Source organism: Geospiza fortis, unplaced genomic scaffold (assembly GCF_000277835.1).
Source record: "Geospiza fortis unplaced genomic scaffold, GeoFor_1.0 scaffold794, whole genome shotgun sequence".
Lineage (NCBI taxonomy): Eukaryota > Metazoa > Chordata > Aves > Passeriformes > Thraupidae > Geospiza > Geospiza fortis.
In genome coordinates, this window is record NW_005054601.1 from 232,319 (window position 1) to 259,831 (window position 27,513).

Sequence of the window (27,513 nt, forward strand, 5' to 3'; positions counted from 1 at the left end):
GACAGATGACATTTATCTGCTGTGATGTTTGTTTTAACTCTGAAGGTTGGTGCATCCCACCTTGTTTACTGTGGTTCTCCATGACTTTTTGTGACTTCAAAAACTTCTTACCACATTAGAGTCCTACATGAGCAAATCGAATACAAATTTTGATTTTGAGAATTCTGTGGTGTTTCTGATTATTTTGAATCAGAAGATTTTAATTTTCATTCAAGTTTTTGCCCAAAACCAGGATTATGTATGACTGTAAGTACACTATATCCCTCAATATTAAATTACTTTGTCTTAGAATAACTGCTGGATTTGATACCTGAAGCTTGCAAATTTGCATGGATTGTCATAAGTCTTCTGCAAATCTCCTAGAACAGGGACACTTGCTACCTCCTCCTTCAGGGTTTCATTTAGTGAATGCCACTCGTGCTCACACTCTGAAGATGCAGGTGTGTTAAACTGCAAAATTGCTTCACAGCAATCTGTAGCTGGAAGAAAAGGGAAGTAGTAAATATACGAAGGTGGCACTCTCTTTTCAATTAATTTAGATGCAGTCTTTAGAAAATATTTTCATGGAAAAAATTGCTGCATATTGACTCTCTAAGTAAACCTGAACTACTTGAATTTTCCCAAAATGGCTGCTGCTTCTCTGCCTCACACATTGCATGGGTCCATACCACAATCCTCAACTGCAGTTCGAATTGATAACCATCTTCAGCCTTTCCATTCCCTCCTATTCCTTCTCTGTGAGCCTCTGTAAAACGCTGGCTGACACACAAGCTTTTAAACTTTTCCCCTGCTTTGTTTTTGCTTCTTTTCTTCCAAGTCACATTGTTTTGACATGAGAAAAGTAACATATGGGAGGTGCGTGATATGTCTTCTGGGATGCAAACTGCTGAATTCATATGTGATGATCTAAGCTTACTGTCTTCATAAACAAAGGAGTTAAACATTGATCCTCAAATTTATTTTGAGCTTGGATAAAATAAAGAAATAATATTTATAAAAATAAAAGAAGTTAAATCTTTGCATGCTAAGAAAAACCTGTTCCACACATTGGTTGTTGTTGTGGATTAATTCACGTTTTTATTTTAGGAAATAAATGTCCCTTATTTCTGGGCTGAATTTGCCTGGCTTCATCCTCTAGCCAGGAAAGATCTTGTCATGACCATCCCATACAGACAGCTGAAAGTATCTTTTATTCATACAAGTGTCAAAATACTCTGTTCAAATTACTTCTTAGCCTTCACTAAGAATGCTAAGTAGATTAATGGCTTTAGAAGTAGAAGCTTAAGAAGTTAAATGCATACACTTGAGTATATCAGACCATCCAGTTCAACTCTAATAACAAAATTTCCCCATAATTATTTATAAGTATTATTTACATTTTTTGCTGTTGACAGAGGCAATTAATGGTAAGTTTGCCTAACAACTAAATTTGTGTAAACCACATTGAATGAAACTGGTTGTGCTTCTAACCTTCAGTTCACAAACAAGCTGATGAGTAAATCAGTGACTTTAAAGCTCATACAAACCTTTCCAAGCCCCTCAGAGTTTTTAAGATAGGTATTTTGGTTTTGCGTGGTTCTGAATAAGCCAGTGATGCTTGTAACTCTTGATACACCTGTGTACAGTGCTTAGTCTTAATCCAGACAGCTAATTTTTGTAGGAATTTGGATTCCTTTCAACATAAAAAGTTTCTCTAAATATGTGTAAAGATTTGGTTTTGTATAATCTTTGTTAATAATGGCTAAAATATACACAGCATTATTTTTGAACAATAAAGCAAGATACCTCTGTTATTTTTGTGATTAGGGGTTTTTTGTGTTGGTTTTGTTTGTTTGTTTGCTGTTGCTTTAAACAAATAGTGACTTGTTCCTAGGCTGGCCACACAACAAGAAATTTCTGTCTTGCAGAGGTGTTTGCACAGTGAACAAGAGAAATGTAGTGCAGAAAATGTCTGCATGAACTTAGTATTCACCCATTAAGTGACCTAGGGCAAGGCAAGCTGAACAGTGAAAATATGACTCTGGGCTGGGTTTTGTTTTTTGGGAGCTTTTTTTGTTTGTTTGTTTGTTTTGGCAGTCTTTTGCTTGTTTAGTGGTGGTTTTGAGCACACAATGTAAATTATGTATTAGTACTATCTCTTTAAAGGTTTTGTGGATATTGGGTTTTTCTGGGTATAGAAAATAACTAGGCATTTTGTACAAGAAACATTTCTGAAGGTGTTAATCACAGAGAGCCTTCTGGTTCAGGAATAACTCATCATTTGCTTTTCACAGGAGTTTTGGAGCATGTCTTAAAGAAGAGTCATTGCACTCACGCCCTGCTCTTAAACTTCTGTGCAGCCACTGTCAGACAGATGTTAAAACAGGGGTCTGTCCCCAGGCAGCAGACATGATGTTACAATAGGTGACAGCCCTGTCAGAAGCAAGAAGGAGCTCTTGGAATTGAGCTTCTTTCTATCAAGTACCTCTGTCCATCCTTTGTAGATTATATATAGGGAAGAAAATAAATTAGTGCATTTTTCTGTCAAACTCAAGTTGTGTATACTTGGGATTCTGGTCACCTAGGGGAGGGAAACTGTAAATGGACATCTGATGGTGCCATACTCAGTTGCTCTTTTTGACATAGCTCATTTTACCACATGGTATTACAAGGCAGGAATAGGTCCTGGTCTCTCAAACCCCTTCCACTGTAATGAGATTAATTCTTGGATATTAATAAAAAACTGAAATCTTGCTTTTAGGGAGATGTTTGAAAGTCATACACTTCTGCTTTTAAGACAATGGTCTCTGAAGGACAAAGTAGAACCAGAGAAATTTCAGCAGCTGTGGCAATTCTCTCAGATCTCTGATAGTCTAATTCTAATTTTGCTTCTGAGCTTATTCCTGAAGATGATAAAGGTGTGGCAGGGGTCATCATACTCAGACTGAAGATATACAGGTCTTTGACAATTATGCAATGTGATTATAAAAAGTCATCTGGATGTTGATAGTTTTCTCAATGAAAAGAGTACTTAGGTTATAAGAGTGGATGAAAATCTTGTTTAACCTCATCTTTCATTAGGTACCTAGTCCCATGAAGCAGCATGCAATAATACAGTGTTTCTTCAACAGGAAGAGATGGCAGAGCTCAAGGCACAGCTTTACCTGCTGGAGAAGGAGAAGAAGGCTTTGGAATTGAAGCTGAGCACTCGAGAGGCCCAGGAGCAGGCCTACCTTGTCCATATTGAACACTTGAAGTCTGAAGTGGAAGAACAAAAAGAGCAGAGAATGAGGTCTCTCAGCTCAACCAGCAGTGGAAGCAGAGACAAACTGGGCAAGGTCAGGAGTCAAGCTACGTTTCCAAAGTTGTAAACATGATTAATTAAACCTTTCCCGTCCCTACTGCAGTCTTTAGCATGTTAATCATGCTCTTATTTTGTCTATATGCACATCTTTCCTCTCTTCCCCAGTTGTGAGATGGTTCCTTCCATGCTGTGACTTGAGGACTTTGAAGAATTGGTGTTAGGCATGGGATAAAATAAGGGTGTTTTGAGGACTACCACAAGGCCAGTCTTGCCAGACATCCAAGTTGCTGTGGTTGAGCATGTGTTTTGCCTGTTGCCACTCACTGGAAACACTGGAAGGGAGTCTAAGCAAAATGCCATCCTCCCACAAACGCAAAATATGAAAACATTAGTGCTCATTTCTGTGCAGCATTTAGAGCATTGTAATGACAATCGCTTTCTCCAAGTCAGATTGTAATAATTTGAGAATGAAGACTCTTTCCCCCTTAATGCAAAATAATGCAGAATAAACAGATTTCTACATTTGCAGTAATAATTTGCATTAAGAAATAAATACGTAGGAAAACTTCGTCTTATTTTTAGTGCTGTGGCCCCAGAAAATATCAATAATGTGCTTAAAAACAAAAACCAAGACATAACATCTAACTTCCTTATTCCTGGCAATACATCATCTGAATTTCTTGATCCTAGTGCCTCTTTGTTTCATATCTGGTGTCAAAAGAAATATAAAGAAGGCAGTGGCAGTTTTGCACACAGTAGCAGAATTCTGCAAGTCGGTGAGCTGTGGTGTTTTAAAAAACATTTAGAGGCATTTGTGAAGTATTAATCTGTTTAGTCCATTTCTTGGTATTGAAGAATTGTTGCTGTAGCATTGTGTTGTCTGTTTCACCTCCTTTATAAAAGTAGCTGTGAACTAAGAGGCTTTCAGAATTTTCCCATTAAGATGGTCAGTAATTTCTAATCAGGTGGCTTTTCCTCCTTTGTCAGGACTGTAGTGATGGCACTGCAACACCGCTAACCCTTGCTGAGCTGAGACCATACAATGAGAGTGAACTGACTGCTGAGCTGACAAATGCACTCAGGAGGTAAGCACAGCTTCCCTGACCAGGGTCAGGACTTGTTCTGTAGGTCCAGGGAAAGGTTTATTTCTGAGCCTTCACTCTAACTCTCAAGTGTTTTGAAGAGTGATCACAGATTTGTCCTGTGAGAAGGAGAACTATCGAAGTCCTTCTAATTTTCCCCTCTCTCCCGCTGTTGTTCTTTAGCTCCTTTCACGTGGTGCTCAACTCTATTCTCCTTGAGGTTCTCCAGAATTCAGTTGAATTTTTGAAATAAAAGGAACCCTCAAAATGGCAGTAATGACCACTATCAGGCAAGACTATGAGACATAAAACAGTGACATGCACATTTCTTTTGTGTGTTAAGAAAATGCTTAGTAAAGACAGGATTTGAAGTGTGATCTTTGGTTAAGACGGTTGGCCGCAGGTTAGAATTTGGGTAGGAGTTACAGGAGTGGGAACTGCAGGCATTTTGATGACTCAGATGCTCCATTTGCCTCCTGAGTATGTAAGTGGAGCCACTGTTCAATTACAAATGACATTGTGTGAGGCATTAGCTTTCCAATGGGAGAGAAAATTGATGTCTTGACAAACAGCTTTTAACAACAACCAGGTTTTAAGCCTAAGCTTTCAGTGCAGTTATACATTAGCTAGATATTTGTTTGTGCAGCAGTTTTTCCTTCACCAGCTATGTGGTAAACTTAATGACAAAGAAATTCATAGTTTCAATAATAGTTCCAATACTTGTTCCACCATTACCAAGAAATGGCTATCTGTACCTAATCTGGTTTTTATTTAGAACCTGTCCAAAATGCTGCTAAGAAGTGGAATGTCCTTTCAGACAGCTGTGGTGTTTCATTCCTGAGGTGCTTTTTTTCATAGGTGCAACATGTGCTGTGCCTAGGGACACTTAAGCCTGAAAGGCATTATGCGAAAATGTAAGATCATTACCACTGCAGAATCAATACATCTCCTACCATTTGCTTAGTAGTCTGGCAGTTGCTGAGTACTTAGTTTGCATGATGCAGGGAACAAAATTCTGTGGGTAAAATAATCAAAACTGTCATTTGTGTGTGGGTGGATAAAACCCATCAGCAAAGTAATTCACATAAACATTGCAGAGAGCCATTGGCCTCCCCTGTATCCCCCACATTGCTCATGCTGTGACCTGCTCCACCAGCATTTTCTGCCTTCACTCAAGCTGCTGCTCTTCCGGCTCTTGTTATTTGCTCCTGGATTTTCAGAAGATGCCAATGACCTTAGTTAACAGAGGTTTGAGTATAGTCATGAAATGTGGTTTGCTGACAACACAGAGAAAACAACTTTGCTTTATCTACTAGGCCTTAAGTTGATTAGCATGGATTTCCAGCCAAGAGCCTCACAAGTACAGTTTGTCAGGCAGAAATGGAGAAGAAAAATAATCGGATTAAACTGTACATAAATTGTGAAGGCTCTCTGTGTAATGGAAATACAGCTGTACTAAATGTGATTGCTGCTGCAAGTGGGGCTCAAGCACAGTTCCTGCAAGCTGTGTGGACAGGGTATTTTTCTCCCTAATCAGTGTGCCAGCCAGATCAGGCTGAATGCTTAGCCCTACTTACCCTGAAGTCTTGTCTCTGCAAGTCAGTTGAAGGTCTGTCTAGCACATGGAGAAACCTTACTGCAACCTGTTTAGCCACAGCTATGCTAAAAAGTACCAGAAATCCCTAACTGCTGTTCTGGACAAATGGGTCCTCAAATATCACAGTGATATTTAGACTATCACAAATCCACAAAAGAATTCTAAAACTTAACAAAGTCCTTTCTCCTCTGCGAGTGCATCCTCCTCACCTTGCCAAGGAAGTAGGACCGGAATACAAAATTTAAGGTATTAGTCCCAGTAGCTGTGTTTGCTGAAGGGTGGAGGTGGGGGAAAATGTGAAACAAGTGCATATCATGCTAGGTGGTCCAGAGGCAGTATTTAAATGCCAGCACTCAGGACTGTTTCAGGACTGGTTACAATTGGTGCATACGTCCAGCAATTGGTCCTCCCTGTTGTTTCTCCAGGCAGTAGACACTGGTTGAGGGGACAACAGTTGCAAGGATAGGGACAGAAATCCATTGGTTCTTGAGTCTATTTATCAGAGCATGTGATATCAATCAGCAGCCCTGCTTCCTGTTCCCTCCTTATCCCATCATTACAGAGACTAAAGCTCTGGTTGCTCTCCCATCTGCTGCTTTCCCATTCTGTCCTTCTGTTGCTGTTAAATTGTCAGGTTCTTCTCAGTTAATTGAAACAGAGTGAAATGCAAATAAAACAGCAGGATGTAGTTATGGTTTGGGTTTTGGTGTAGTTTGGAAGCATTTATTTGCTCATTGTCTGCAAATGGCCATGCAGCAGAACGATCTCATCCCCAGAGCCAGGCTGGCTTCTGTCTGCAGATGTGGATATTTTTGTAAATCTGAAATTCAGTAGTGTGTTGTGAAACTTCACTGATGAGTAGTGCCCATCAGCAGAAACTCAAGGCAGAAGCAGTTCTTCATCTATTGTGTAATAATGTATTTGTTCTAGAACAACTCAGGATTTCCTGTAGTAATGCTCAGCATTAAAACCCCTGTTACTGTCTTTTTACAGAATTCACTTGTCTTTTACATGGTCACTATGCTAACTGGGAGAAATGTAAATTATCTTTAAGTCCTATGCTGTTAAAGCTACATCTCTTACACCAATTTCTGATGTTGCAGGCTAAGCTCACTAATTCAGACATATCCTATTCCAGTCAAACGTAAACACTTTCTGCCAGGGTCTTTAAGTTTTGGGTTTCCCTCTCTCTTTTCTTAATGGAATGATGAAGTGCTTTAATGGGCACAAAGCCTCTTCTTTCTTGAGTCTGACACATTCATAAACAAGCTTCTTGGCAGGAAATACCTTACTCTTGAGAGGGTAGAAATGTGTTTTCAGCAGCCTCATGGTCTGGTGCTGACACCTTGATGATTGTGCCAGAGGCCAGTTTTATAAGACAAGATCTGGTTGAATACCCCAAAATCGCAGTCTCTGAGGGAAGACCTTAGATGAGTTCTCTTTCTTGCTGGTTTGGTCTCTTCTGCTGGGGCAGGGCAGGGAGCACTGTACATGACTTGTATGAGCTTGTAACTCAGTAGACACATACCAGCTTATGCTTTAATGCAGGTAAATGCATTGGAGGTGGCAGGAGGGAGGCAGTAAGAATTCTATTCTGCTTTAGAATGCTGATGATAATGATGATAGAACAGATATTTTCTTCTACTAGAAGTTACTGTCTTCTACTTTCATTCTGTGAAAAGTGGCCAAGCTGGCAAGACTGAAACTTCTTCCTCCTGTGAGGTCCTCCTGTGGTCTTTGCTTGTATTTTCAGCTGTGATAGCTTTTCTGTCTGTGTAGGATTGTATTTTATTCATACATTAGAGAATCATTTATAAATCATTAAAATGCTTGGCCAGGAAGGATCTAGCAGTACTGGGCAAGGACCGTGACAGGCAAAACACTTTGTAACTAGACTGACTGTTTAGACTTCAGCTGCATCATCATTTGGCACAAAATTGTGATCCTTGATGGCTGTGGAGGATTACATTAATCGTGTCAGTCTAGACATGTTTCAGCATCTCCCTCACAAAAGGGTGACTTTCCATCTGGCAATACTGCAAAGGATCTTTATATTTACCATGCCTGATGACTTCTAAACTAAGAGATAGTGGTGATGCTACTAATTGTGAAGTCACTGTGGAGAGAGAAATGAGTAGTTATCAGTAGACTGGCAAAGAGCTCTTCTTCTGTTAATAAAAGGTGCATTTTGCACAGAGCTGTGATCCCACCTCTCTGGAGTGGAAGCTGCAGGTATTTCTAGTAAGACATGAAAAACGCATCCTATTGCCATAATTTCCTGGTGTCTGTTGGGACAGTACAATGTTTGTTGAACTCTTACGTCCTTATCCCTGACTGAAGACTGCAACTGTTTCGTGCCAGACTTCTTTTCAGAGAGCAAACATTTCAGTAGAACACTGGGCCAGGGCATGGCAGTGACTACTTCCTGACATGATGTCAGCTATAGAGAAATCAAACCACCTTCCTTTATTTTAAATTTCCGTGAACTCCATGTGATGGCATGTTAACCTTGCCTATTTTCAAGGGCTGACCTTAGTTTCATGATAGCAGCAGTCAGTAAATTTCATCGTTGAAATTCAGGCCTATGCTGAGCATGGTAAGGCTGTCTCAGAAATGGAAACAGAAATGGCTAAAACATATCATAACCATTTATATTTAAAATTACTCTTTAGACTTTTCTTTGACCCAGGACAAACATGCAGTGGGTAAAAGTAGGGGGAGAGAGACAGAGGTTTGTGTTCTGGACCTACTGATGCATCTTCGGCTGCTCTCTGTCAGTGTTTGCTTATTTCTGCTCTCCAATTACCACATCAATTAAATGAGGAGGTAACCAACCCTGAGGCATTCGAAAGCCAGACACTAGTATGGCTTGCAGTCATCGCACATTTCAGAGATGTCTCTTTTTTGTGACTGTGCAGTATCCTGCTGTGGTTTCCCCTTGGCTTCCAGGGGGTTTCAGAAGGCATGGCCTGTCTCTGGAAATCCCTCTGGAGAGTCCCACTAAGAGAAACCTCACAAGAAGAGAAGTGACTCATGGTGATATCAGGGACAGATTGCTTAGAAGCACCTTGAGTAACTATTTTTACCATATGCCTCACAGACAGCCATGATTTGTCTTTTTCTCCATTTTTGACATGGTAAGTAGTCCTTACCACCCTGTGGTTATATGAACTGCTGAGCTGCTATGCACTCCAATATAATCATCACAGGGAGCTCCAAATAGCTCCAGGTCTGGAGAGCTTCCAGGCTGGGCTGACAAAGCTGGGTGGGAGGTTTGAGCAGTGAGTGTAGCAGGCATGCTGCTGCCTCCCTCCAGGGCTGTTCTCCCTTTTTGCTGCCAGTATGTTGCTTCAGGACCACACCTGGCCTGTCTCCCCACTGCAGGTGGTGTAACACATGCCTGTGGTACTGTCTGTTTTTTGAGATCTGTTCTGAGCATCTCAGCAATCAGCAAAAAAAGCAGTAGAGTATTTCACATCAGCAAAGTGGTTTTTGAAGCACCCTCTGTCACCTCTGCAAAGGGAAAGGCCTCCTGTGCACAGGTAGCTGGCAAGCACGGGTGGTGCTTCAGCAGGTGAACCAGGAAGACATGGCATTTGAAGGGGGTGGCTCTCTTGGCATTTGTGTAGTGTTGCTTTGTTGCCTCTTTAAAACATTTATTGTATTCTGGTTGTTTCCCTTAGCAGGCCAAGCCAGACCAGTGAGGCAAGCGTGCATTGGAATTAGCTTGGGGATTCTGCATGCCATCCTGATCTAAGATGTTAGTTTAGACTGCTGATGAAGAGAGAATTTATCTGCATTCCTTTTAGATGTCCAGCTGTTATCTCCTGAGAGGAGAGGAGTCAAATGCCTAGGAAAAACAATCATGTGTCACCCTGTTCAACTGGAAAAGTCAGAGAGGGGAGTGAGGGATGGTTCACTACAAGAGGAGGATATCAGGGAAGGAGTAGGAGTGGCGTGTGGAAAGTAGAGGCCTCCAAGATAGCTATGAACCGAAGATAGCTATGGACCGTGCAGGAGGTGCCTTCCCTCCCTCCCCTTCCCCACCCCTGTGGCCTGGGGCTGCTCTTCCAGCATGGATAGCTCTGCCAGGAATTCTCAGTCCCCCTGGGCTGGCTGCTGCTGGTCCTGCTACATCAGGGCTTTGTGCCTGCAGAGCTCAGGGGCAGGTGCTGGGCTGAACCTGGTCATCCCACTCCTCAGGAGGAGCCAGGATTTGAAGGGATCTGCCCACAGCAGATCTCTTTTGATGGGCAAGAAGATGTGCCCTAGGGATGGCAAGAGTTCTCTGCCTGGCTGTGGGAAAGTTTCTCACCTCTTCATTTGGAGAGAGCTCATTGTTCCTCTTTTGCTTCAGATTTGGCAAGAGCTGTGGTGCTCTTGACCCCAGGGCAAGGGGTGGTAGCTTTCACAAGAAGGGGAGCTAGCTGGGTGCACTCCAAGCCAGGGGCAGAAAAATCAACTTTCTGCGTGCCAGAGAAGAGCAACTTCCTGTTTGCAGCACTGGGGAATTTTCAATGAAATCAGTAAGAGCAGGAAAATCTGGGAAGACTTCTAGCACATGAAACCTGAACATGTCTAGAAAAGCCCAGACAGGAGGGAAAATACAATGTGCTCATGACCTTGCTACATTACAGTGTGCAAAACATGGTGTCAGTGTGGGGAGGCCAAATTGACTTGAAACAGTTTCCTTTATGGCCCTGGCAGAATTCCCTGCTCTCCAAAGTGGCAGCATTGAAACCAGAGAACACCAGTTAGCCCCTTCCTATTCAGCCACCCTGAAACAAAAAACCCTTGAAAACCACTGTGCAACTGCCCACTGAGTGTTTTGATTGTGAAAATACCAAACAAAAGCCTTTATTACCAGCATATTAGGCATTTCACTGAAAATAGTGTTTTTAGCTGATGTTGTAGGCTGTAGGCCTTGAATACACTCATTCTGAGCCTTTCCCTCGAAAGGGAGCAGTCAGGGATTTCCCCAGCTGACTTCTCAGCAGCAGGGAGCCCTTGTGCTGGAAGTGAGCCATGCCCTCAGATCACAGGCTCGTTCCCTCTTCTGGGAATACTTGCTCATTTTCTCTGCGTTCATGAAGTGTCGTGGCTGTGTTCTCTGCAGCCCCAGCTCGCAGTAGCCAGTTGGAGGAGGAGCTGTTGGGATAAGGAGCAGTCCAGTAGAGTGGGAGTCAGGGGCTCACATAATTTGTGTTCTCTGAAAAACACTCACTTCCCCTTCCCTCTTCCCATCCAAATACACAGATAAGTGCTTTCTTGGGATACACAGAGGTCCATATTACCCCCCCGGGGCACAACAGCAGTGTGACTTTGGTGTGTCTGCTTCCATGGGAGTTTGGATCTTGGAGTCTGGAAGACTGTCTGGCAGCAGCAGGCTGTGCCTACATCAGTAGGATGTTCCGTATGTCTGTCACATCAAGTGCAGTTCCATCCCTGACAACTTCGACATGTTCTCATTGTACAGACATGGTTCATATGCAATATTGAAAATATTCTGCCATAGTAAGCCCCGTAGTGGCTGATTTTTCACAGCCTGCAGTCAGGAAGTGCTGTGGTGCTGGAAATCCCCTTAGGACAACGCCTCAGGATTCAGTATAGCTGCTATTCACTGCCCAACTACACAGCCAGTTTTGAGGAGAAACAAGTGTGGACAATTCTTCCTGACCAAACTGAGGTGATCAGTGATAGAAACTGAGGGAAGCAGGGGGAGTAACCACTGTGAGGCACAGGGTTCTTACCAGCCTGTGACCTACAGCTCTGAGGTCTCTCAGCTGCTGCTCAAACAGAAGATGCAGCACCCTGGGGAAACCTTACATGTTTTAGTGTGTAATAGTCAGTAATCCTGTGCATCTTCATTTCCCAGAGAAACCCAAGGTGTCTGCTCTGCATTTGCTGTTGCTGCTGTGTGTGGCTCCTCAGGTGTGACTTGTTCTATGACATGTCTCTTGAAGTAAAGATATTTAGATAGGCAGTTTTAAAATTGTAAAAGGATGTAAAAGTAGATCCCTATGTGTTGTTTTTTTCAGATTTTGAATTTTTTCAGCACATGCAATCAATCCACCAGTTGCTTTCCATGAGATTAAGGTTGAGTAGGTATTATCTAGTGCTGTTTCACTGACTTCAAGACATCCTGAAAACCAAAAGAAATACATGTATTTTACTGGTGCCAGTGTAAATTTGAGTCATCCACAGATTTTAAGTATTACCCACTGTTTCCTGGTTCAGAAGGTTCAGAACTGGCATCTGAAAGTTGTTTTAAGTAGCTTGAACAGAGTGCTTACCACTCTGCTGGCTCTGTGTCTTTGACAAGCATCAAGACAAGGATGTTTTAGACCAAATATAAAGAAATTCATCTTGATGTTTAGCTGAGTTCAGGCTGAACAGGGCTGGTTGAAAGGTGTGAGTGAAAAACAGACAAAAGGTGATATCATTGTTTTATCAGGTAACAGTCACCATAGCAGCCAAACTTTACCACGCATGAAAAGTTCCTCAAAGTCTTTCTACTGTGTTTCTTTTCCCTGCAGCTCTTGTTACAGCAGGTGTGTGTGAAGGAGTTTAGCTGCAGTGAACTGTGGCTCTACAGGGCTCTTTCACATGGGACTGTGTGCAGCATTTCCACAGCGACACCTTTTCTTGGACATGATGTTAAATCGACCTCACACAATTTTGAGATTTCTCTGCCCATCTAAACACTGTGCATGTTTATTCCACTGGACTTCCTGTTCACACTAGGTCCTCATGCTGGAATTGGTGCTACTGAGCCTTCTCCAGAGCCTCTGGATGTAGCAGCCGTTGGAGCAGAGAAGCACCAAATTCACCCTCCTCTGTTCTGTCACATCAGTAGTGCAATGCCACAAATGCACTAGGTCTGGCCTCTGCCACATCTGATCTTTTCTTGTTTGTGCTCTGGCTCTTTTTCTTCCTGTTTTCTTTGCAGAAAACAGATCTTGGCTGTAGACTGTGCTGAGCCTTTCTGACTACTGAGATAGAATATAAAAATTAAAATTTACCTTTGGGATGGATGGCAGTGAATGTCTAACTGCGAGGGAGAAAGATTGTGTTACTTGAAAGCAGAGGGCGTGTTCCTTCAATGAAGGGACGTACAAAGAATACTGATGATTCTTCATCAACAAGGGCCCTCTTATGTCCTTCTCCATTTGGCTGGTAACCCAGCTCTGGAGTCTGTTGGGATAGACTGCTAACTTGGAATATTTCCCCAGCTGACTTTGTGAAAGCCCTTCTGTTGCTGCTGGAGCTGGGCGCTGTCCCTCTCTCCAGTGATAAAAGGCTGCCATATCCAGGCCTTCCTGGGAACTGCAGGCTGCCGAGCTGGGATTCCAGGAGGATCCCTGTGGTCTCTGCAGAGCTGGGGAAGCTTGCACGAACTTCAGGGTATTCATCCCATTGGGCTTATATGGGAGCTGGCAGTTGTTACTGAGGTGAAAACAAGTGTACTCATGTAGCAGCACTGCAACAAAGCAGGAGGGAGAGGTGGATCACTGTAGAGTGGTTCTAGGCAGCAAAGCACAGACTCCTTGTAAATACACAAGGTTTTCACATGTCAGATTTGATGCTGCAAAATCTGGGTCCCAGTTGAGCCCAGCTCCATGTCATTCTTTAAACACCTTTTTTTTTTCTTTTTTTTACCCCCTTCTAAATCTTACATTTTTTTCTTTGGGCTGTCTATGCAGAGTTTGGGTCACAGAGAAAAAGCTCCTGGAACAGTCCCATGAGTGTGTAGGAGTGGGCTGAGCAGGCATCAGCCTTCAGCTCTGGAGCCTCGTGCACGTGCTTACCTGGGAAATGCATTTTAAACCCAGCTTAATCCCCCAGCTGTAATGCTTGCTCCTGGCCAGAACTTTTTTCTTGTTCACTTTTTCTTTCCCTCACAGAGATACTTGCAATGTGAAAATGTTATAAGATACCTTATTTCCATTTTGTCACACTGCATGTAATTAGCTGTTGGTTCAGAGTTGGTAAGTACGGATATTAGCTATTTATGTATCTTATTTCTTAGTGTGATTCAATGCATACAGCATCATGATCTACCAGAGAAGTTAGTTTACTCTTTTGTCTGCTCTTTTCTCTGATCATGAATTCTAAAATGGAGAATGTTATAAATACCAATCTTTGGAAAAGTTTAATGTAAGAACTACCTCTTGTATAATCCTAGTAATAGTAAGGAAAATATTTGCAGCATGTCAACCCAGCACAGGACAATTGTTGATACACTTCCAAGCTGAAGTACTATTTCTGTTTTGAAAATAGTTTTCTACCTCCTTTCCTCCTGATCCAGGGAGAAGAAACTGAAAGCAAGAGTGCAGGAGTTAGTGAGTGCTTTGGAGAGACTCACAAAGAGCAGTGAAATCAGACATCAGCAGTCTGCAGAATTTGTTAATGACCTTAAAAGGGCAAACAGGTAAAGGATCTACCAGCAGATGGATGCATTATTGGTTTATTTTTGCTGTGTTCTTGCAAAACACTAATATTCCACTTACCTTAATGAGAAGTTTCAGGATCCTCACGTTCATCCACATGTCAACACTCCAGGGTTATAGTTAGAGAAGGGAGAGGTACAAACCTCCCATGCAGGCCACTAACAACTACATAGTTAAGAAGAGAAAGCAGGGAAATAGGTTAATCTCAATTGAGTTACTACTAGTGATTGCACAATTTAAAAAGCAAACAAAAAATATTTATGAATCTGTTACTTTGTTTTTAACTCCTCCCTTTTCTTTGGCTCCAACCTCTTCATTAATAAATTGTCTTGGATAATCACACCTGAGTTCCAGTGCTCACTCAGGGCACTTTTCTTGTACTGTATTTGGATGGCCTAGGAATATGGTGGACTGCAGCTGCCCTTCCTGCAAGCAGCCTCTGACTCACAATGTGGTTTTCCTTAAATTGCATTTAAAAGCCTTTGTGGTGAGAAGCAGCACCCACCTCAAACTTTCCAGCCCAGTCAAGGTGGAGGCACAGAAGCTACTCAATAGCTAGCAAATTAGCACAAGATGCCATCCTCTGAATATAAATCTTACTTCTTTAAAATGAAAAATACAAAATCAGTCCTTGACTTTCTAAGCGGATTCTGGCCATGCAATGTTTTTATAAATCACATCTGATGTTGTGGTATCTTGACTCATAAACGTTGGTATTGAGAGGTCATCAACAGCAACCTCCATCTGCCTCTTAGAACCATGTTTAGTTTTCTTTACTAGTTTACTGGAAAAGGTGTGTGCTTCCCCCAGGAAAGACACAGACATTAGCATTGATCTGGGTTTGGATCAGAAAGGTTTGGATCTAATCCATTTTAAAGCACTGGTTAGTTTTGGGAAGGGGATCAGTACCCAGCCTTTGAAGTTCCCTGAAGGTGGGACTTGGGGTAGATTTTTTGTAGCACTTACTCTGAAACAAGCCTGTTTGAATTACCTTTTATTCTTTGTGTTTTTAACAGCAACTTGGTAGCAGCTTATGAAAAAGCAAAGAAAAAGCATCAAAACAAGCTGAAGAAACTGGAATCACAAATGATGGCCATGGTGGAGAGACACGAAACCCAAGTAAGAATGCTCAAACAAAGAATAGCTTTACTGGAAGAAGAGAACTCCAGACCACACACCAATGAAACTTCACTCTAAGTGCATCTCTTTAAAGGATGCTTAGTGCCATTACAACTTTCTTTCTTTTGGAGGTTGACTTTTAGGTAGCTTCAAATGTTAAAAGCTCTGGTTGTTAATGCTGACAAAACTTAAAAGCTCCTTCTCTGGGATCCCAGAGAGGTATAATGGGGATAATAAAAGTGTTAACCTTAAGGACTGTTTCATAATGTAAAATGGCAGTGCCTGAATTATCATGCTATAATTGTGTACATTGTCTGCGTTGTTATGTCTGTATTCATACAGCTTCTCCTGTCACCCATGGGTGACAGTGTCACACAGCAGAATAATTCATGTTAAGAGGTTTTCATTTGAGTAGTTTGGAGATCATGTGAAGTTTTCCCAGTCCCTGAGCTCTCTGCACACAAGTCCACACTGTACCCTCATGACTCGCTGCTGTGGTTACCCCACCAAACAGGCAGCTGCAGAGTGGGGGTCACAGCCTGGCTGGCTTTTTCTTTGTGCCCTGCTTGCAATTCTGCTGCTCACAGTGCAGGTCAGGTAGGAAAACTCCTGTTGATTTGGGAAAAAAACAAAGCATAGTTGCATCTCTGAGAATTATGATAAAAGTGTAATTCTTACAGTGCATACGAGGGGCCAAAGGCTGTGGGTTTCACCATGCCACACAGACACTCTGTGCCAAGGGTGGATACGAAATAACAGAAGATGTCCTGATAATTATATTGCATGGTGTTTGCAACTGCTTTGTAGAAAAAGTTGTTTTTTCTTGCTATATACACTATATCCAAGGTTTTCTTTAAGAAGCTGGGCCATTTTTGTCACGTGTGTTGTGCTTATTACAGCTTACTGTGATCAAGAGGTAGAATGTCTTCTTTTTATCCTTTTTTTTTTTGACCAAAAAAAGGTATTTAAATAATGTACCTGTTTAATATTGAATACATAGGCACAAAATTATAGATGTGTAGATGTACGGATATCCAGCCACAAACAGAATGTGAATGGTGAAGTCTTACAGCTTTCTTAGGTTAGTTTTTGTTACTGCTAACATTCTCTTGTTTAAATCATGTATTACTGTATTATCAAACTGACTGAAGTGCAAATTTTGTCTTGTTAGGTAAATGAACATTAAGCAAATCATGGGGATCAGGTTGATTTCTGTAGGGGTCAAAATACAGGAGTCTGCCATAGCACCTGTTATATTCAGAATTTGCCTTTTTTTTTTTTTGACAGAGTATGTAAAAAAGCTTTATGTGTGTTTTAAAAAGCCAAGCTATAGTCCCTTCACTGTGTTAGCCTGTTGCTGTGTTATGCCTCTGCTTTGCATTTTCCAGGCTGATTTTCAGTGAATCTGATTTCAGGAGATGTTTATTGTTTTTGCTTTACATGTTGAGTTGCACCTCAAGTTTTTTACTAGTGTATTTAGAATTATGATAAGTTTTCTCATTTATTCCTCCCATTACTAGTACTAAGGAAATATTTGAGAGGACTCTGCCTACTGTTGGGTTAGTTCAGACAACATAGTTACAGAATTTGTGTTCAGAATGTGGCATTATTGTTAAGTCTTGGTTACATCTGGAAGTGCAGCAGTTGGTTTTCCATCTCTTACTGCTGTAGCTGCTGTTGTCTTCTGTCCTTAGAGCAGTTGTTCCTACTTCTCTGGAGTCTAGTACATCATCCACAAAGCCAGCATCACATGTGGTTGATTGCAACGGCAAATTAAAACAATGCTGATTTCAAAATTTTTAGGTAGTGATGTTCTGGTTTTGATCAGTCCTCTTTCTCAGAATAATTGCACTTCTTAATTTATAATGTGATTAGAAATTATTGCAAATTAGTCTCTTGAGGGAGGGAGGAGGCACATTGATTTCTTCTTTCTCTGTGGTTCTGCTTAGCAGCTCTCTATGGTGTTTCCACTTTTTTGGCCCACTTTTCTCATGCCCAGGAGGGTGGGGGTTTGCTGTCAGCTTCAGCAGCTGAGCATACTTGTTCTGAAGAACCACAAAGGAAAGTATCCACCATGTGCTGTGGCAAAAATGTAGTTACACTTTTGTCTTCCAGCATCTGAAACACCCGTGTGACGTGAGGTCACCTCAGAATGTCCATGTGAAATACCTTCCACTGGAGAGGACAGGAACCATACTGCACTGAGCTGCCTCTTAGGCTCATTTTTCCCCCTGTTTAGATTAATGGAATTACAGAATGGTTTGGGTTGGAAAGGACCCTAAAAATCATCTTCTTACAATCCCTTTCTGTGGCAGGGACATCTTCCACTGGATCAGGTTGCTCCAAGACCCATCCAACCTGGCCTTGGACATTCCAGGGATGGGGCAGCCACAATTCCTCTGGACAACCTGGGCCAGTGCCTCAGTGCCCTCACACAGAAGAGTTTCTTCCATAAGAAATTCAGATACTCTTACACAGAAGCTGCAGCCTCAGTGTTTTTTCCAGGCCTGACAATTTGCTGATTATTTCACTACATTTAGCACAAATCATCTGTGCCAGCTGTGCTCTAGAAGTGCATTAGAATTATCAATCATCAGCAAATGTAAGCCAGTCCCATTTTTTCCCCATAAGGGTTGTAGATGAAAAAGCAGCACTGGTACCATCCAGCCTCAGCAGTAGCCATAGTTTGCCAGACCACCAGTTGATTTATTTGCCTCGGCAAGTAGCTACTGCATCATTTGTTAGAATACTGGAAAGGATCCGCTGGGAAGTGGTCACAGGCTTAATGTTACTGTGAAAACTCTTCATTAGTGATAATCAGCTTCAGCTCCAGTGTACCCCATTCAAATGGCACCAACCCTCAGAAAAAATGCCAAAAAAACCTCAAACTCCTTGTATGCAACTCTGAAGTACCAGCACACCAGAAATACCTGAGTGTGGAGCGCACAGAGTTACAGCAATTTAACTCTTAAAGCTTGTTGCAGAAATAATAAAGTTGCAAAGCAAGAAAAAAAGGTGATTCCTGCCAACCTAAGTCCATTCATGAATTAATGATTGGACGTTTTTTGATTTTCTTAAGTCACCAGAGTGCATGAAACTTTGTATTTCACTGAGTGCTCAGAAAAAAATCACTTTTTTCCTAATTCTATGTATAAATCTTCACCAGCTTGAATGTACTGTTAGCTTTTGCAAAGCACATCTGACTAAGTTTGCATTCATGTCATGTTCTACTGGTTTTGTTAGTTTTCTCCTCCTCCAGTATACTGCACCATGAATTGTAACTTTAGAAACTTTTCACCTTACTGAATTAGCTTTAAATGTGTTGCTACCTTTTCGTTTCCAAGCAGCTGTAAAATAGCTATTTTGTGTTCATTTGATATAGAATTGTAAAAACTGCATTTATTTATACAGAGGCATTTATAATACTTATTTTACAAATGTTCTTATATTCTGAATAAATTTCTAATGCTGTTTCTTTGCCTTGGGAGTTGTTTCACTATGGCTTGTCACATTGCTGCTGCCTAAAGACACCTTGGCACAAAGATATCTCATCTCCAAGCTAAGTTATGAGGGAGATGGTTTGACATTGTCAGTAAAGTTCACTTAACAGAGCCATGAAAAGTTGTTAAGAACTCAGATATGGCCACAGGTTTTAGAACATCAATGAACATCTTCAGTGAACCATTTATGGAAATGGAAGGGCATGTGTGAAACTGTTACCACACGTCCAATTCTTTTAATAATGACTTATACAGACCAAAACAAAAAGAAAATACTCAATATTACATAAAATATCTAAAAGCACTGATTGAAGTTTAAATACTTCTTTCTTCTGTTTGTCTAACACATTTTATTTTTTTTCCATTGTGTTGAATGACATCCACCTTTACAGCTGACTTCAAAAAATAACTTCCTCTCCTGGCTAGAGGAGATATAATCACTGCTGGCTTAAGGCAACATGTAAACATTCTACAGTGAAAGAATAACCTGTACCAACAGCAGAGGCATCACATTCCACACTGAACTGCAATCCTTATATTCATACTTCAGTACTTCAATATGTTTATTTATAAAGTAATTTAATTTTACAGAGAAAAAAATAACAATATAGAAGAAAATGTTAACTTAGTCATAGTCTTCTAAATGGTGTGCTTCGGTTTTGAATCAATTTATAACAAACAAAATCACAATCATCAGTACAGTAGATGTTACAGGTAGTTACAGATTCTACTTAATACAATTGAAGAGCTGACTAATGCAAACTTTCTTCAAAAGAACATAATGGAAGTTGTATAAAATCTGTAATGATTTTAACTCTTTAGCTGTACGTACTTTCTTCTTAATGAGCACGATGTGCCACTTACACACAGAGGAAAACAGATCGAGTTCTTGAGCTTTAACAAACAGGAGGAAGACATAACCCTTCATGCCTGAGCCACACCACAAAGCACTGGCTCCTGTTTTCTGCGAGGCATGCAGTGCTGCCCTGAAAAGTGTCATCATTTGGAAGCAATACCCAAGTCTGGGTCCTGGAACATGAACACCAATCGAGCATTCTGCCTGAATTAACAACCCCACACCTTCTTCTGGGGGGGTCTGTTTTGCTTTTTAATGGTAAAAGTGCCTTGCAAACCCAGCTAAACTGCTCCTCAGGGATGAAGTTAAACTTCCACATAGTGCAGTGCCATGCAGACACAGTAAAGTTCTGTTGCAAGTACTGGCATGAGAAGTATTTGCTGAGAGCTCTTTATCATGCAGTTTTCCATACATTTTCTGCATAGCAAAATTATGTACCCAACCAGTAAGATACAAATTCCATCCCCACAGTTTAGTAATTTTGCTCAAACATGCTTAAAAAAATTTGCAAAGTTCTTCTCACCATTGGAAATGTGTCATAGAGAACTGTGTTTGCAGGATGTGTTTTCTTAAAAAGCTATGAATGCCTTATTTTAAAATGATTAATGCTCCACGAGCTGTAATCATTTTCTTAAAGGCACTGAACTGTAACCCATACTGGAAACAAGAAGCTAGTTCTTCTGATCAACAGTATAAATGCTTAGAAATTACAAAATACTCTGTTTTCAGTAAAATCCATAGAGACCTTTCCAAATTTAAACATTCTGTACTCTCTGAAATGTTAACAATTACTTAAAAGGAAGCTTTTTTTTTTTCCTGGAAGAATTGACGGAGGACTCAAAGACACTTTTGACTTCCCAAAAGCAGCCAGAGCTGAGAACAGTTTAAAGATAAGGGTTTCTGTAAAGCTGAATCTGTACAAAAAGTTAAGTCTTGCTAAACCTAACATTTTCAATGGAAAGACAAACCCCAAGTATTTTGTTTTATTGTACTGCTACCAGTCTGGAATAGTTTCTCTGGTACAATCTTGAATATGGCCAATGTCATTCTTGTTTAATGTTGACTTCCTTTTAAGTTCACAAGCTACGTGAAAAAGTGAAATGCACACACAGCACAAAACCTACTGCATCTATCAGTGCTTATGTATGGGATTAAGAACAGTGCAAATACTAGCATTTAGCCTACTTCCATCCTTGACTACACTATTGCTATAAATGCGTATGAACAAAAACCTATTATGGAAGAATTTCTAAGTCTAATTTACTGTAAAAGCACCTTCAGTTAGTTTGTATAAATTTACCATATCTTAAATAATTTTGGTTGTTTCAAAAGGTGAAATATTGTAATAACAAAAACAATTTGAAATTATGAAGTTGTGTATAAGCACCAGATTATTTAACATTTACAGTGCAAGACTTAAAATAGGTTTATTTACAGAAATCAGTATCAACAAGAGAGACTATTCTACTAATTCTCAATAACTATAAGCTTACTAACACATTTAGAATATAACCTCCCAACTTCGAAAACATGAAGGCACCTGGCTTTACCTCTGGAAAAGAAACCTGTTGCTCAGAATTTGTAACAAAACCCCAAGTATCTGAGGATTAAGCAGCCCACTGACCCCACAAGTGGGCAGCCAGTTACCCCCGGAGCAGCAGTGCTGTCTTGCACCACAGGATATTGGAGTTTGGATTCTTAATGTAGACTCTTTGCTCTTCACACTGCAATGGCATGAGTGCAAAAGCAAACCACCACATTAAGTAAAAGTTGGAAGAACTGCGTTCTTATCTGAAATTACAATCTCAGAGCAAGTATGTTAGAAGTAGCCAGACCTGAAGCCTGCCTTGTTTTTAAAAGGAACTGTTACGTCTGTAACTGCCACAGGTAGGTGAAAAAAAAATCACTAAGTATTATTCTCAAATCACCAAATTAGTTCAGGAAGGTTGAAGCACAGCACAGAAGCCTGGAACAGTGATCAGGCCCAAAATTTCACTAGAAACAATTTATGCATGTTTGGCCTAAAGAATTTATATTGTGTTAAAAAATAATACTCTGATTGTGCAATAAATAAAGCTATTTCCCCCCTCTCCTTCCCAGAACCACTGTTGCCGGACTTCAAACTATGCAAGACACAGTTACTTTCAAAAGCTGGATGATTGATGTACATCAAGGAGCTGAAGTCAGTAGCACTTCAGTCACTTAACTAACTGGGCAGGCCACTCTTCAGTCCAAGGTCCAAGTACAGAAGCACTCTGAGGAGACATGCTAAAAACCTCATGTTAAAGCAGGGAGTTGATGTAGTACTAGGAACTGCACACTAGTACCAGATTCCTAGCACCACACAGCTGTAAGGTTTTTTGCTAAATATTTGTTCACTCTGCAAGTTGATTCCAAGAACACTGATTGACCGTTCATTATGTGAATAACCCCTAACATGGCAGCATTCTCAAACTGACAGTGTTTGTTTTTCAAGTATCTCAACACCAGCTCTCCAGTCAGACATGCAAACAGTTCCTGTTTCCCTGTGTCTAGCTTCTGTACAGTAAAAACACAGAACTAAAGCCTGTATCTCACTTGCTATTTCTTCACTGTTTTATGGAAGATAATGTAAACAGTACTTCTAAACTTAGAAATACAATTATAAAGGGATGTTGAAATAAGAACATAAACAACAGTAAACAAAATGTTCACGGTGCAGGGCATGTTGGAGCCCACCAAGTGGATGACATGCCACCACATTTACATAGTTTTAGGGTAAACCTAACTAAGAAAGCAGAATGCAATGCTACTACAGGAAACTGTACCCTTATACAAAGAAGTAAGTTATTGCATATTTATCACATTTATTTGCAACTCACATTAAGGCTAGGTTTACTAAAATGAATGACATATGTATAAGCTTCACTTTGGGTTGCTTAATGAAACAACCAATGTCTCTTATACTGAACCAACCTTTCACTAAGAAGAAAAAAATTACACAGTAAACAGAGGGCAGCCAGCATCTCCTATTCATAGAACATGCTTCCATTGTTCTAAAGACTTCCTCATGCCTGGGACAGGACTTCCCAAACAGACGACAGATGCTCCAAGTTCACTGTTTCATCAACATCCCCATTATTTCACAGAGCACTATCTAGAACTAATTTATCTGAAAAGTCAACTTATTTATAAAAAGATTTCCACAGCCCGTTATTTAATTATGCCTTAGGAGAGTCCTGTTAGCTCCACAGGCAGTAGCAGCCTCAGGATATGATACAAACTTCTGCCTCACCATGAGTAAAGGCACTTTTGCTGGGAAATCAACTAAAATAGCACAAAGAAGTAACTAAAGATTAGTTTTCACCTGAAGCTGAATAACATAACCTCCTCCAGCATTATCCTACCCTCTCAATTAGTCTTCTTTGTCATTGTATGGCCTTTGGATACATTTAAGAAAAAACAAAAAGAAAAAAAAGTGAGTCAAAGCTAGATTGAGCTATTTCACAATTTGGTCTTGAAAAACAAGGCCCGCAAAACTCTTGTCCTCCAGAAGGAGGAAATGCTGTAGTCCATTTCTCCCGTTGACTGATACAGAAGTTGAACACTCCCATGGCCAAAATTATTACAGCATTAGAGTTCCAAACCACCTGGTGCCAGGCAGGTGAATGAACCAGGAGAAAGTTCTAAAGCTATTTCTGAGGAAAACACTAGGTAGGGTATATGAAGTAGGGTGGTTGAAGGAAGACCAGGATTTTGGTTTTGGATGACATATATGAGTTGCATAAAAACTCAGTGCATGTAGATACACTACAAGGGTGTAGTTCATTCAACCTATCAAGTTATCAATTACCTCTATTCTAGAGAAAAGTTCATTTTTAAATCTGGGACATGCTTGCTATCACAAGCTGCTGTGACAAATTATTTCAGTGCATTTCTCTCCACTGCAACACAGATGCTCAAAACCCACTGACCTGCAGGTGATGTAACAGCTCATCACCCCAACTCTTACAGGTTTTTTGTTCCTCTCCCCCATCCCCACCCCATCTTTCATGTTTTTCCTAAGAAAGCACTGTAGCTGAAAATGACTTGCAAGTGCAATTCAATACTACTGGATATATACACAGCAGATATACTACACAAGAGGTCTGAGGACAACAGCACAGGATACAATACTGAACACCCTTGGAATAGTTACTGGAAGCCTGATTAAGCTGTTCAGTGTCACACAATGCCTCTATTACCCATGCACCTGCCTTCCTCCTCAGCGAGATCTACAGAGGCTTATTTACATTCAGTATAAATTCTACACCAGTTACCTCTCACAGACAAGTTTAAGCTTCTCTTTTTTCACAAGCAGCTGCTTTGTAACTTCTTCTTATGCAGCTGTGGGCAGTGCACAAGAGCTAAGTTAGACACTTCAAAGGGCTGAGTTATACCCAGTTTGAGTGTCATTATTGAAGACCAAGGAAAAGTAGGTACAAAAAGTCAACATGCTATAGATTTGACTCAAGTACTAGTGATTGCCAGCCAACAAAAACTATCATTGTGAAGGAGGGAAGGTATTTGGGGCAAACAATCAGTACAGAGAAAGGATGACAGGCTGAGACTAGGTTTGAAATGTGCAACTTGGTTTCAAAATCACTAGGACAGAAGTGTCCTCTGAGAGTTAGTTTCATTGCCACTGCGTAATATTGCAATGTTCTACAAAATAATGACAAACAAGTCCAATAATTTACATCAGAACAGTTAAAAGGTTAGCAAGATGGTATACTCCAACAGTTAAAAAAAAGTCAATGACATTCTACAAAACACACGGCAAGTTACAATAAAAAAATTTTTTAAACCACAAAAAAATGAAACACAAGTAAGAAGAATGCCCTCTAATGCACAGCTAGGAACAAGTGAACTGAACATTGGAAAGGTACTTTTGTGGACAAAGGCTAGACTGCATTTAAAGTGCAACACTTGACTATGCCACTCCCATACTGCAAAGAGAACAAACCCTTCCAAACCAGCAGTCAGTCCCTGCATTGCATTTAAAAACAAACAAACAAACAAAACAAAATAAAAAACTCCTGAGAAAGAGTAAGGCTGGATAAGAAACCCCCTCAATTGCAACAGGCAAGTCTGATTCTTATTCCTAATACATTTGCTGTCAGAGGTCAAAACTTTTCATTATGGCATCATGGTCAAACTTGAAACTCAAGAAAGCTCTTGATGAAAAAGCACATTTGTAATGGCCATTGCATGCCACAGAATGTCCATCTGCATGTTCTGGCAGCGCGTCTTCACTGGAGCAACACATCTCATATGCTGCTTCTGCTTAAAGAGAAAAAAGTATGAAGCAAATTCTAAATGGGCAGTTGCCAATAAAAGTATCTATAACAACAATGGTATAAAGCCATATCTCAAAATACATTCAATTAATATTTGTAACAAAACCTGTATGTTTGGTCATAAACAGAAGAAGGTAACTCAAACCAGCCATATTTACAGGTTGTCTAGAGGCTAAAATAAATCTTCAAATTCACTGCAATCTGGAAACATTTTCAAAAGCCACATACATATACACATATTTTACACATATAATACTGTTTCATTTCTCAATAGCCATTTCTTAAAGAGGAGATATGGCATGGCACTGTTTCCTGAGCAGTAAGTAAAGAACTGTGTGCACTCTGCTGCAGCTTATTACAAGCAGGACAGAAAGCCTTAAAACACACTCAGTTACCAGCAATGTGTTGACTCAGATGCTATTTTTCTAAACTAGCTTTTAGTTACTTTTTCACTCAGCCACCTGGTGTATCAGTCAGTCTTAACAATTAAAGAGAAGTATTGCAAGACCAACATGAAACAGTATATTTTTCATTAAAAAACAAACAAAACCTCAGACTACCTTGGAAAAACATGGCTTTATAAGATTTGGAAGGCTGGCATGAGGAAAAGCCCTCAACCATCATTATTCAGGTGCCCTCAGCCTGTAGCACAGAACAGTGGATGAAAACTCTGACTGCACTTGCCTGTTTCAAAGTTATCTTGAAGTCTTCTTGGATTAAGCCTTTTTTCACATTTCTGGGGAAGAGAATGACCACACATTACACATTTTTGATAAAGAAACGGCATTATATTTAAGCATCATCTAACAGGCATGCTAGTTTGCTTCGACACACCTCACATCTGAATTATTTTACCACTAACTCAGCATTAGTTCTGTCACATTACTTGATGTAGGCAAACATGCTTTAAATCCACATGTCTTTCAGAATCATGCAATCGTTTAACAGTCACTAAAACATTTCTAACATGCAGACTTTTAGGGGAAAATTTTGAATACTTTCTAACTGTTTTAAGATAGAAGGGTCTTGTATATGATGGTGTGTAATCAACATTGCGCATGCCTAAGCCCACTCTTCAATGAGCTTGTCCCAAAAGAGGCAAGGGGGATGTATTTGCAGACATGCTGCTACTGCCAATTAAATTAACATGCTTTAGAGACACAAACTCAAAACTCTCCAGGGAGGAACTGTTTTAACCCCAGGTATTGATGCTCTAAGTACACCAATACAAAAAAAATATGGCTCTTCGCACTCTCTGCAAATTAGGAGTTTCCTGGCCTTCAAGTTACATCAGGAAATTATCACTGGACACAAAATATTTAAACTTCAAAAGACTGACCATCATGAAAACACAAGTGAAACAGGAAAAGAGAAATATTTAGAAAAGTTTGTGAAAAGCCTACAAAGTAACTGTGGAGCATTAACAGTTATCTCCATGAAGATCTTACAGATTACCATTACAGTTTTTTCCTATTCATCTAGATTTCTGGGCAGTCAATTCAGTCTTCTACACTCGGACTCAAACATACCTAATCATTTCTTGCTGCAGTAAGGATTTTAGGACAAGTTTATGATTTCTGTAGGTTTACATGAGTAAGAGAAAGAAGGCAATAACCCCAAGCCAGAATGGGAAGAATCTAATTTAAAGGCTGTAAACAAGAGAAACTAAAGTCTGGACAAGCCAGCTGAGCTGCACAGAGATCTGGGGGCTCACTGCTGCACAAGAGTCAACAAAGTATACTGAAGAGCCATAAAAAACAGGGAATCAAAAGCACATTCCACTATAAGAGAGAGCACAGCCCAGTGAGTCAGCTCCCACTGAGAACTGAACAAACACAATTAGTAACTGCAAGGGAAAGTAAAACACAAACAGTGTGACACTGGAATTTACAAACTGCTGTAACCAGCTCTACTGTATGATTGAAAAACTATATGAGATTCTGGCATCCAAGCCAAGTCTGTGTCTCAACATTTTTTGCTGAAGAGAAGGGAAATAATAAGTATTTATATCACCACTTTCTAAGTGCTTCATAACAAAACCCCATGCTTACAGTAAGACAACACACATGAATAAATAAGATGGGTACACATCACAGGAGGTTTTTACATGACAGGAACCTAGAAAGCTGCAGGATTGTGTACTGAAACGGCTGACAAATTTTCAACAGCTAAAATTACTTCTAAAATGCAAACTTTTAAATTTGGTATGCTTGTTTATAGATGTATATGCATACAGGGTAAGAAATGTTATACATCTACAAACATGGATCAAATACTCTGACTAATACTCTTGATATATAGGCACTCT

The 27,513-nt window shown here is 40.3% G+C and overlaps 2 protein-coding genes across 2 annotated transcripts in view; one reads left to right on the forward strand and one right to left on the reverse strand.

Annotated features, from left to right (window-relative positions):
- The window catches only part of MCC (MCC regulator of WNT signaling pathway), a 137,720-nt gene extending 118,716 nt beyond the window's left edge, over positions 1-19,004 (forward strand). Inside the window, exons 14-17 of the mRNA XM_005430115.2 lie at positions 3,111-3,317; positions 4,271-4,368; positions 14,271-14,393; positions 15,429-19,004. Of these exons, the coding sequence (XP_005430172.1) occupies positions 3,111-3,317; positions 4,271-4,368; positions 14,271-14,393; positions 15,429-15,609 (609 nt within the window). The 3' untranslated portion in view covers positions 15,610-19,004. The remainder of the gene's footprint in view (positions 1-3,110; positions 3,318-4,270; positions 4,369-14,270; positions 14,394-15,428) is intronic.
- Positions 19,005-19,247: 243 nt separating this feature from the next.
- Positions 19,248-27,513, reverse strand: part of DCP2 (decapping mRNA 2) — a 15,954-nt gene continuing 7,688 nt past the window's right edge. Inside the window, exons 9-10 of the mRNA XM_031064534.1 lie at positions 25,890-25,941; positions 19,248-25,188 (exon numbers count right to left, since the gene is read on the reverse strand). Of these exons, the coding sequence (XP_030920394.1) occupies positions 25,025-25,188; positions 25,890-25,941 (216 nt within the window). The 3' untranslated portion in view covers positions 19,248-25,024. The remainder of the gene's footprint in view (positions 25,189-25,889; positions 25,942-27,513) is intronic.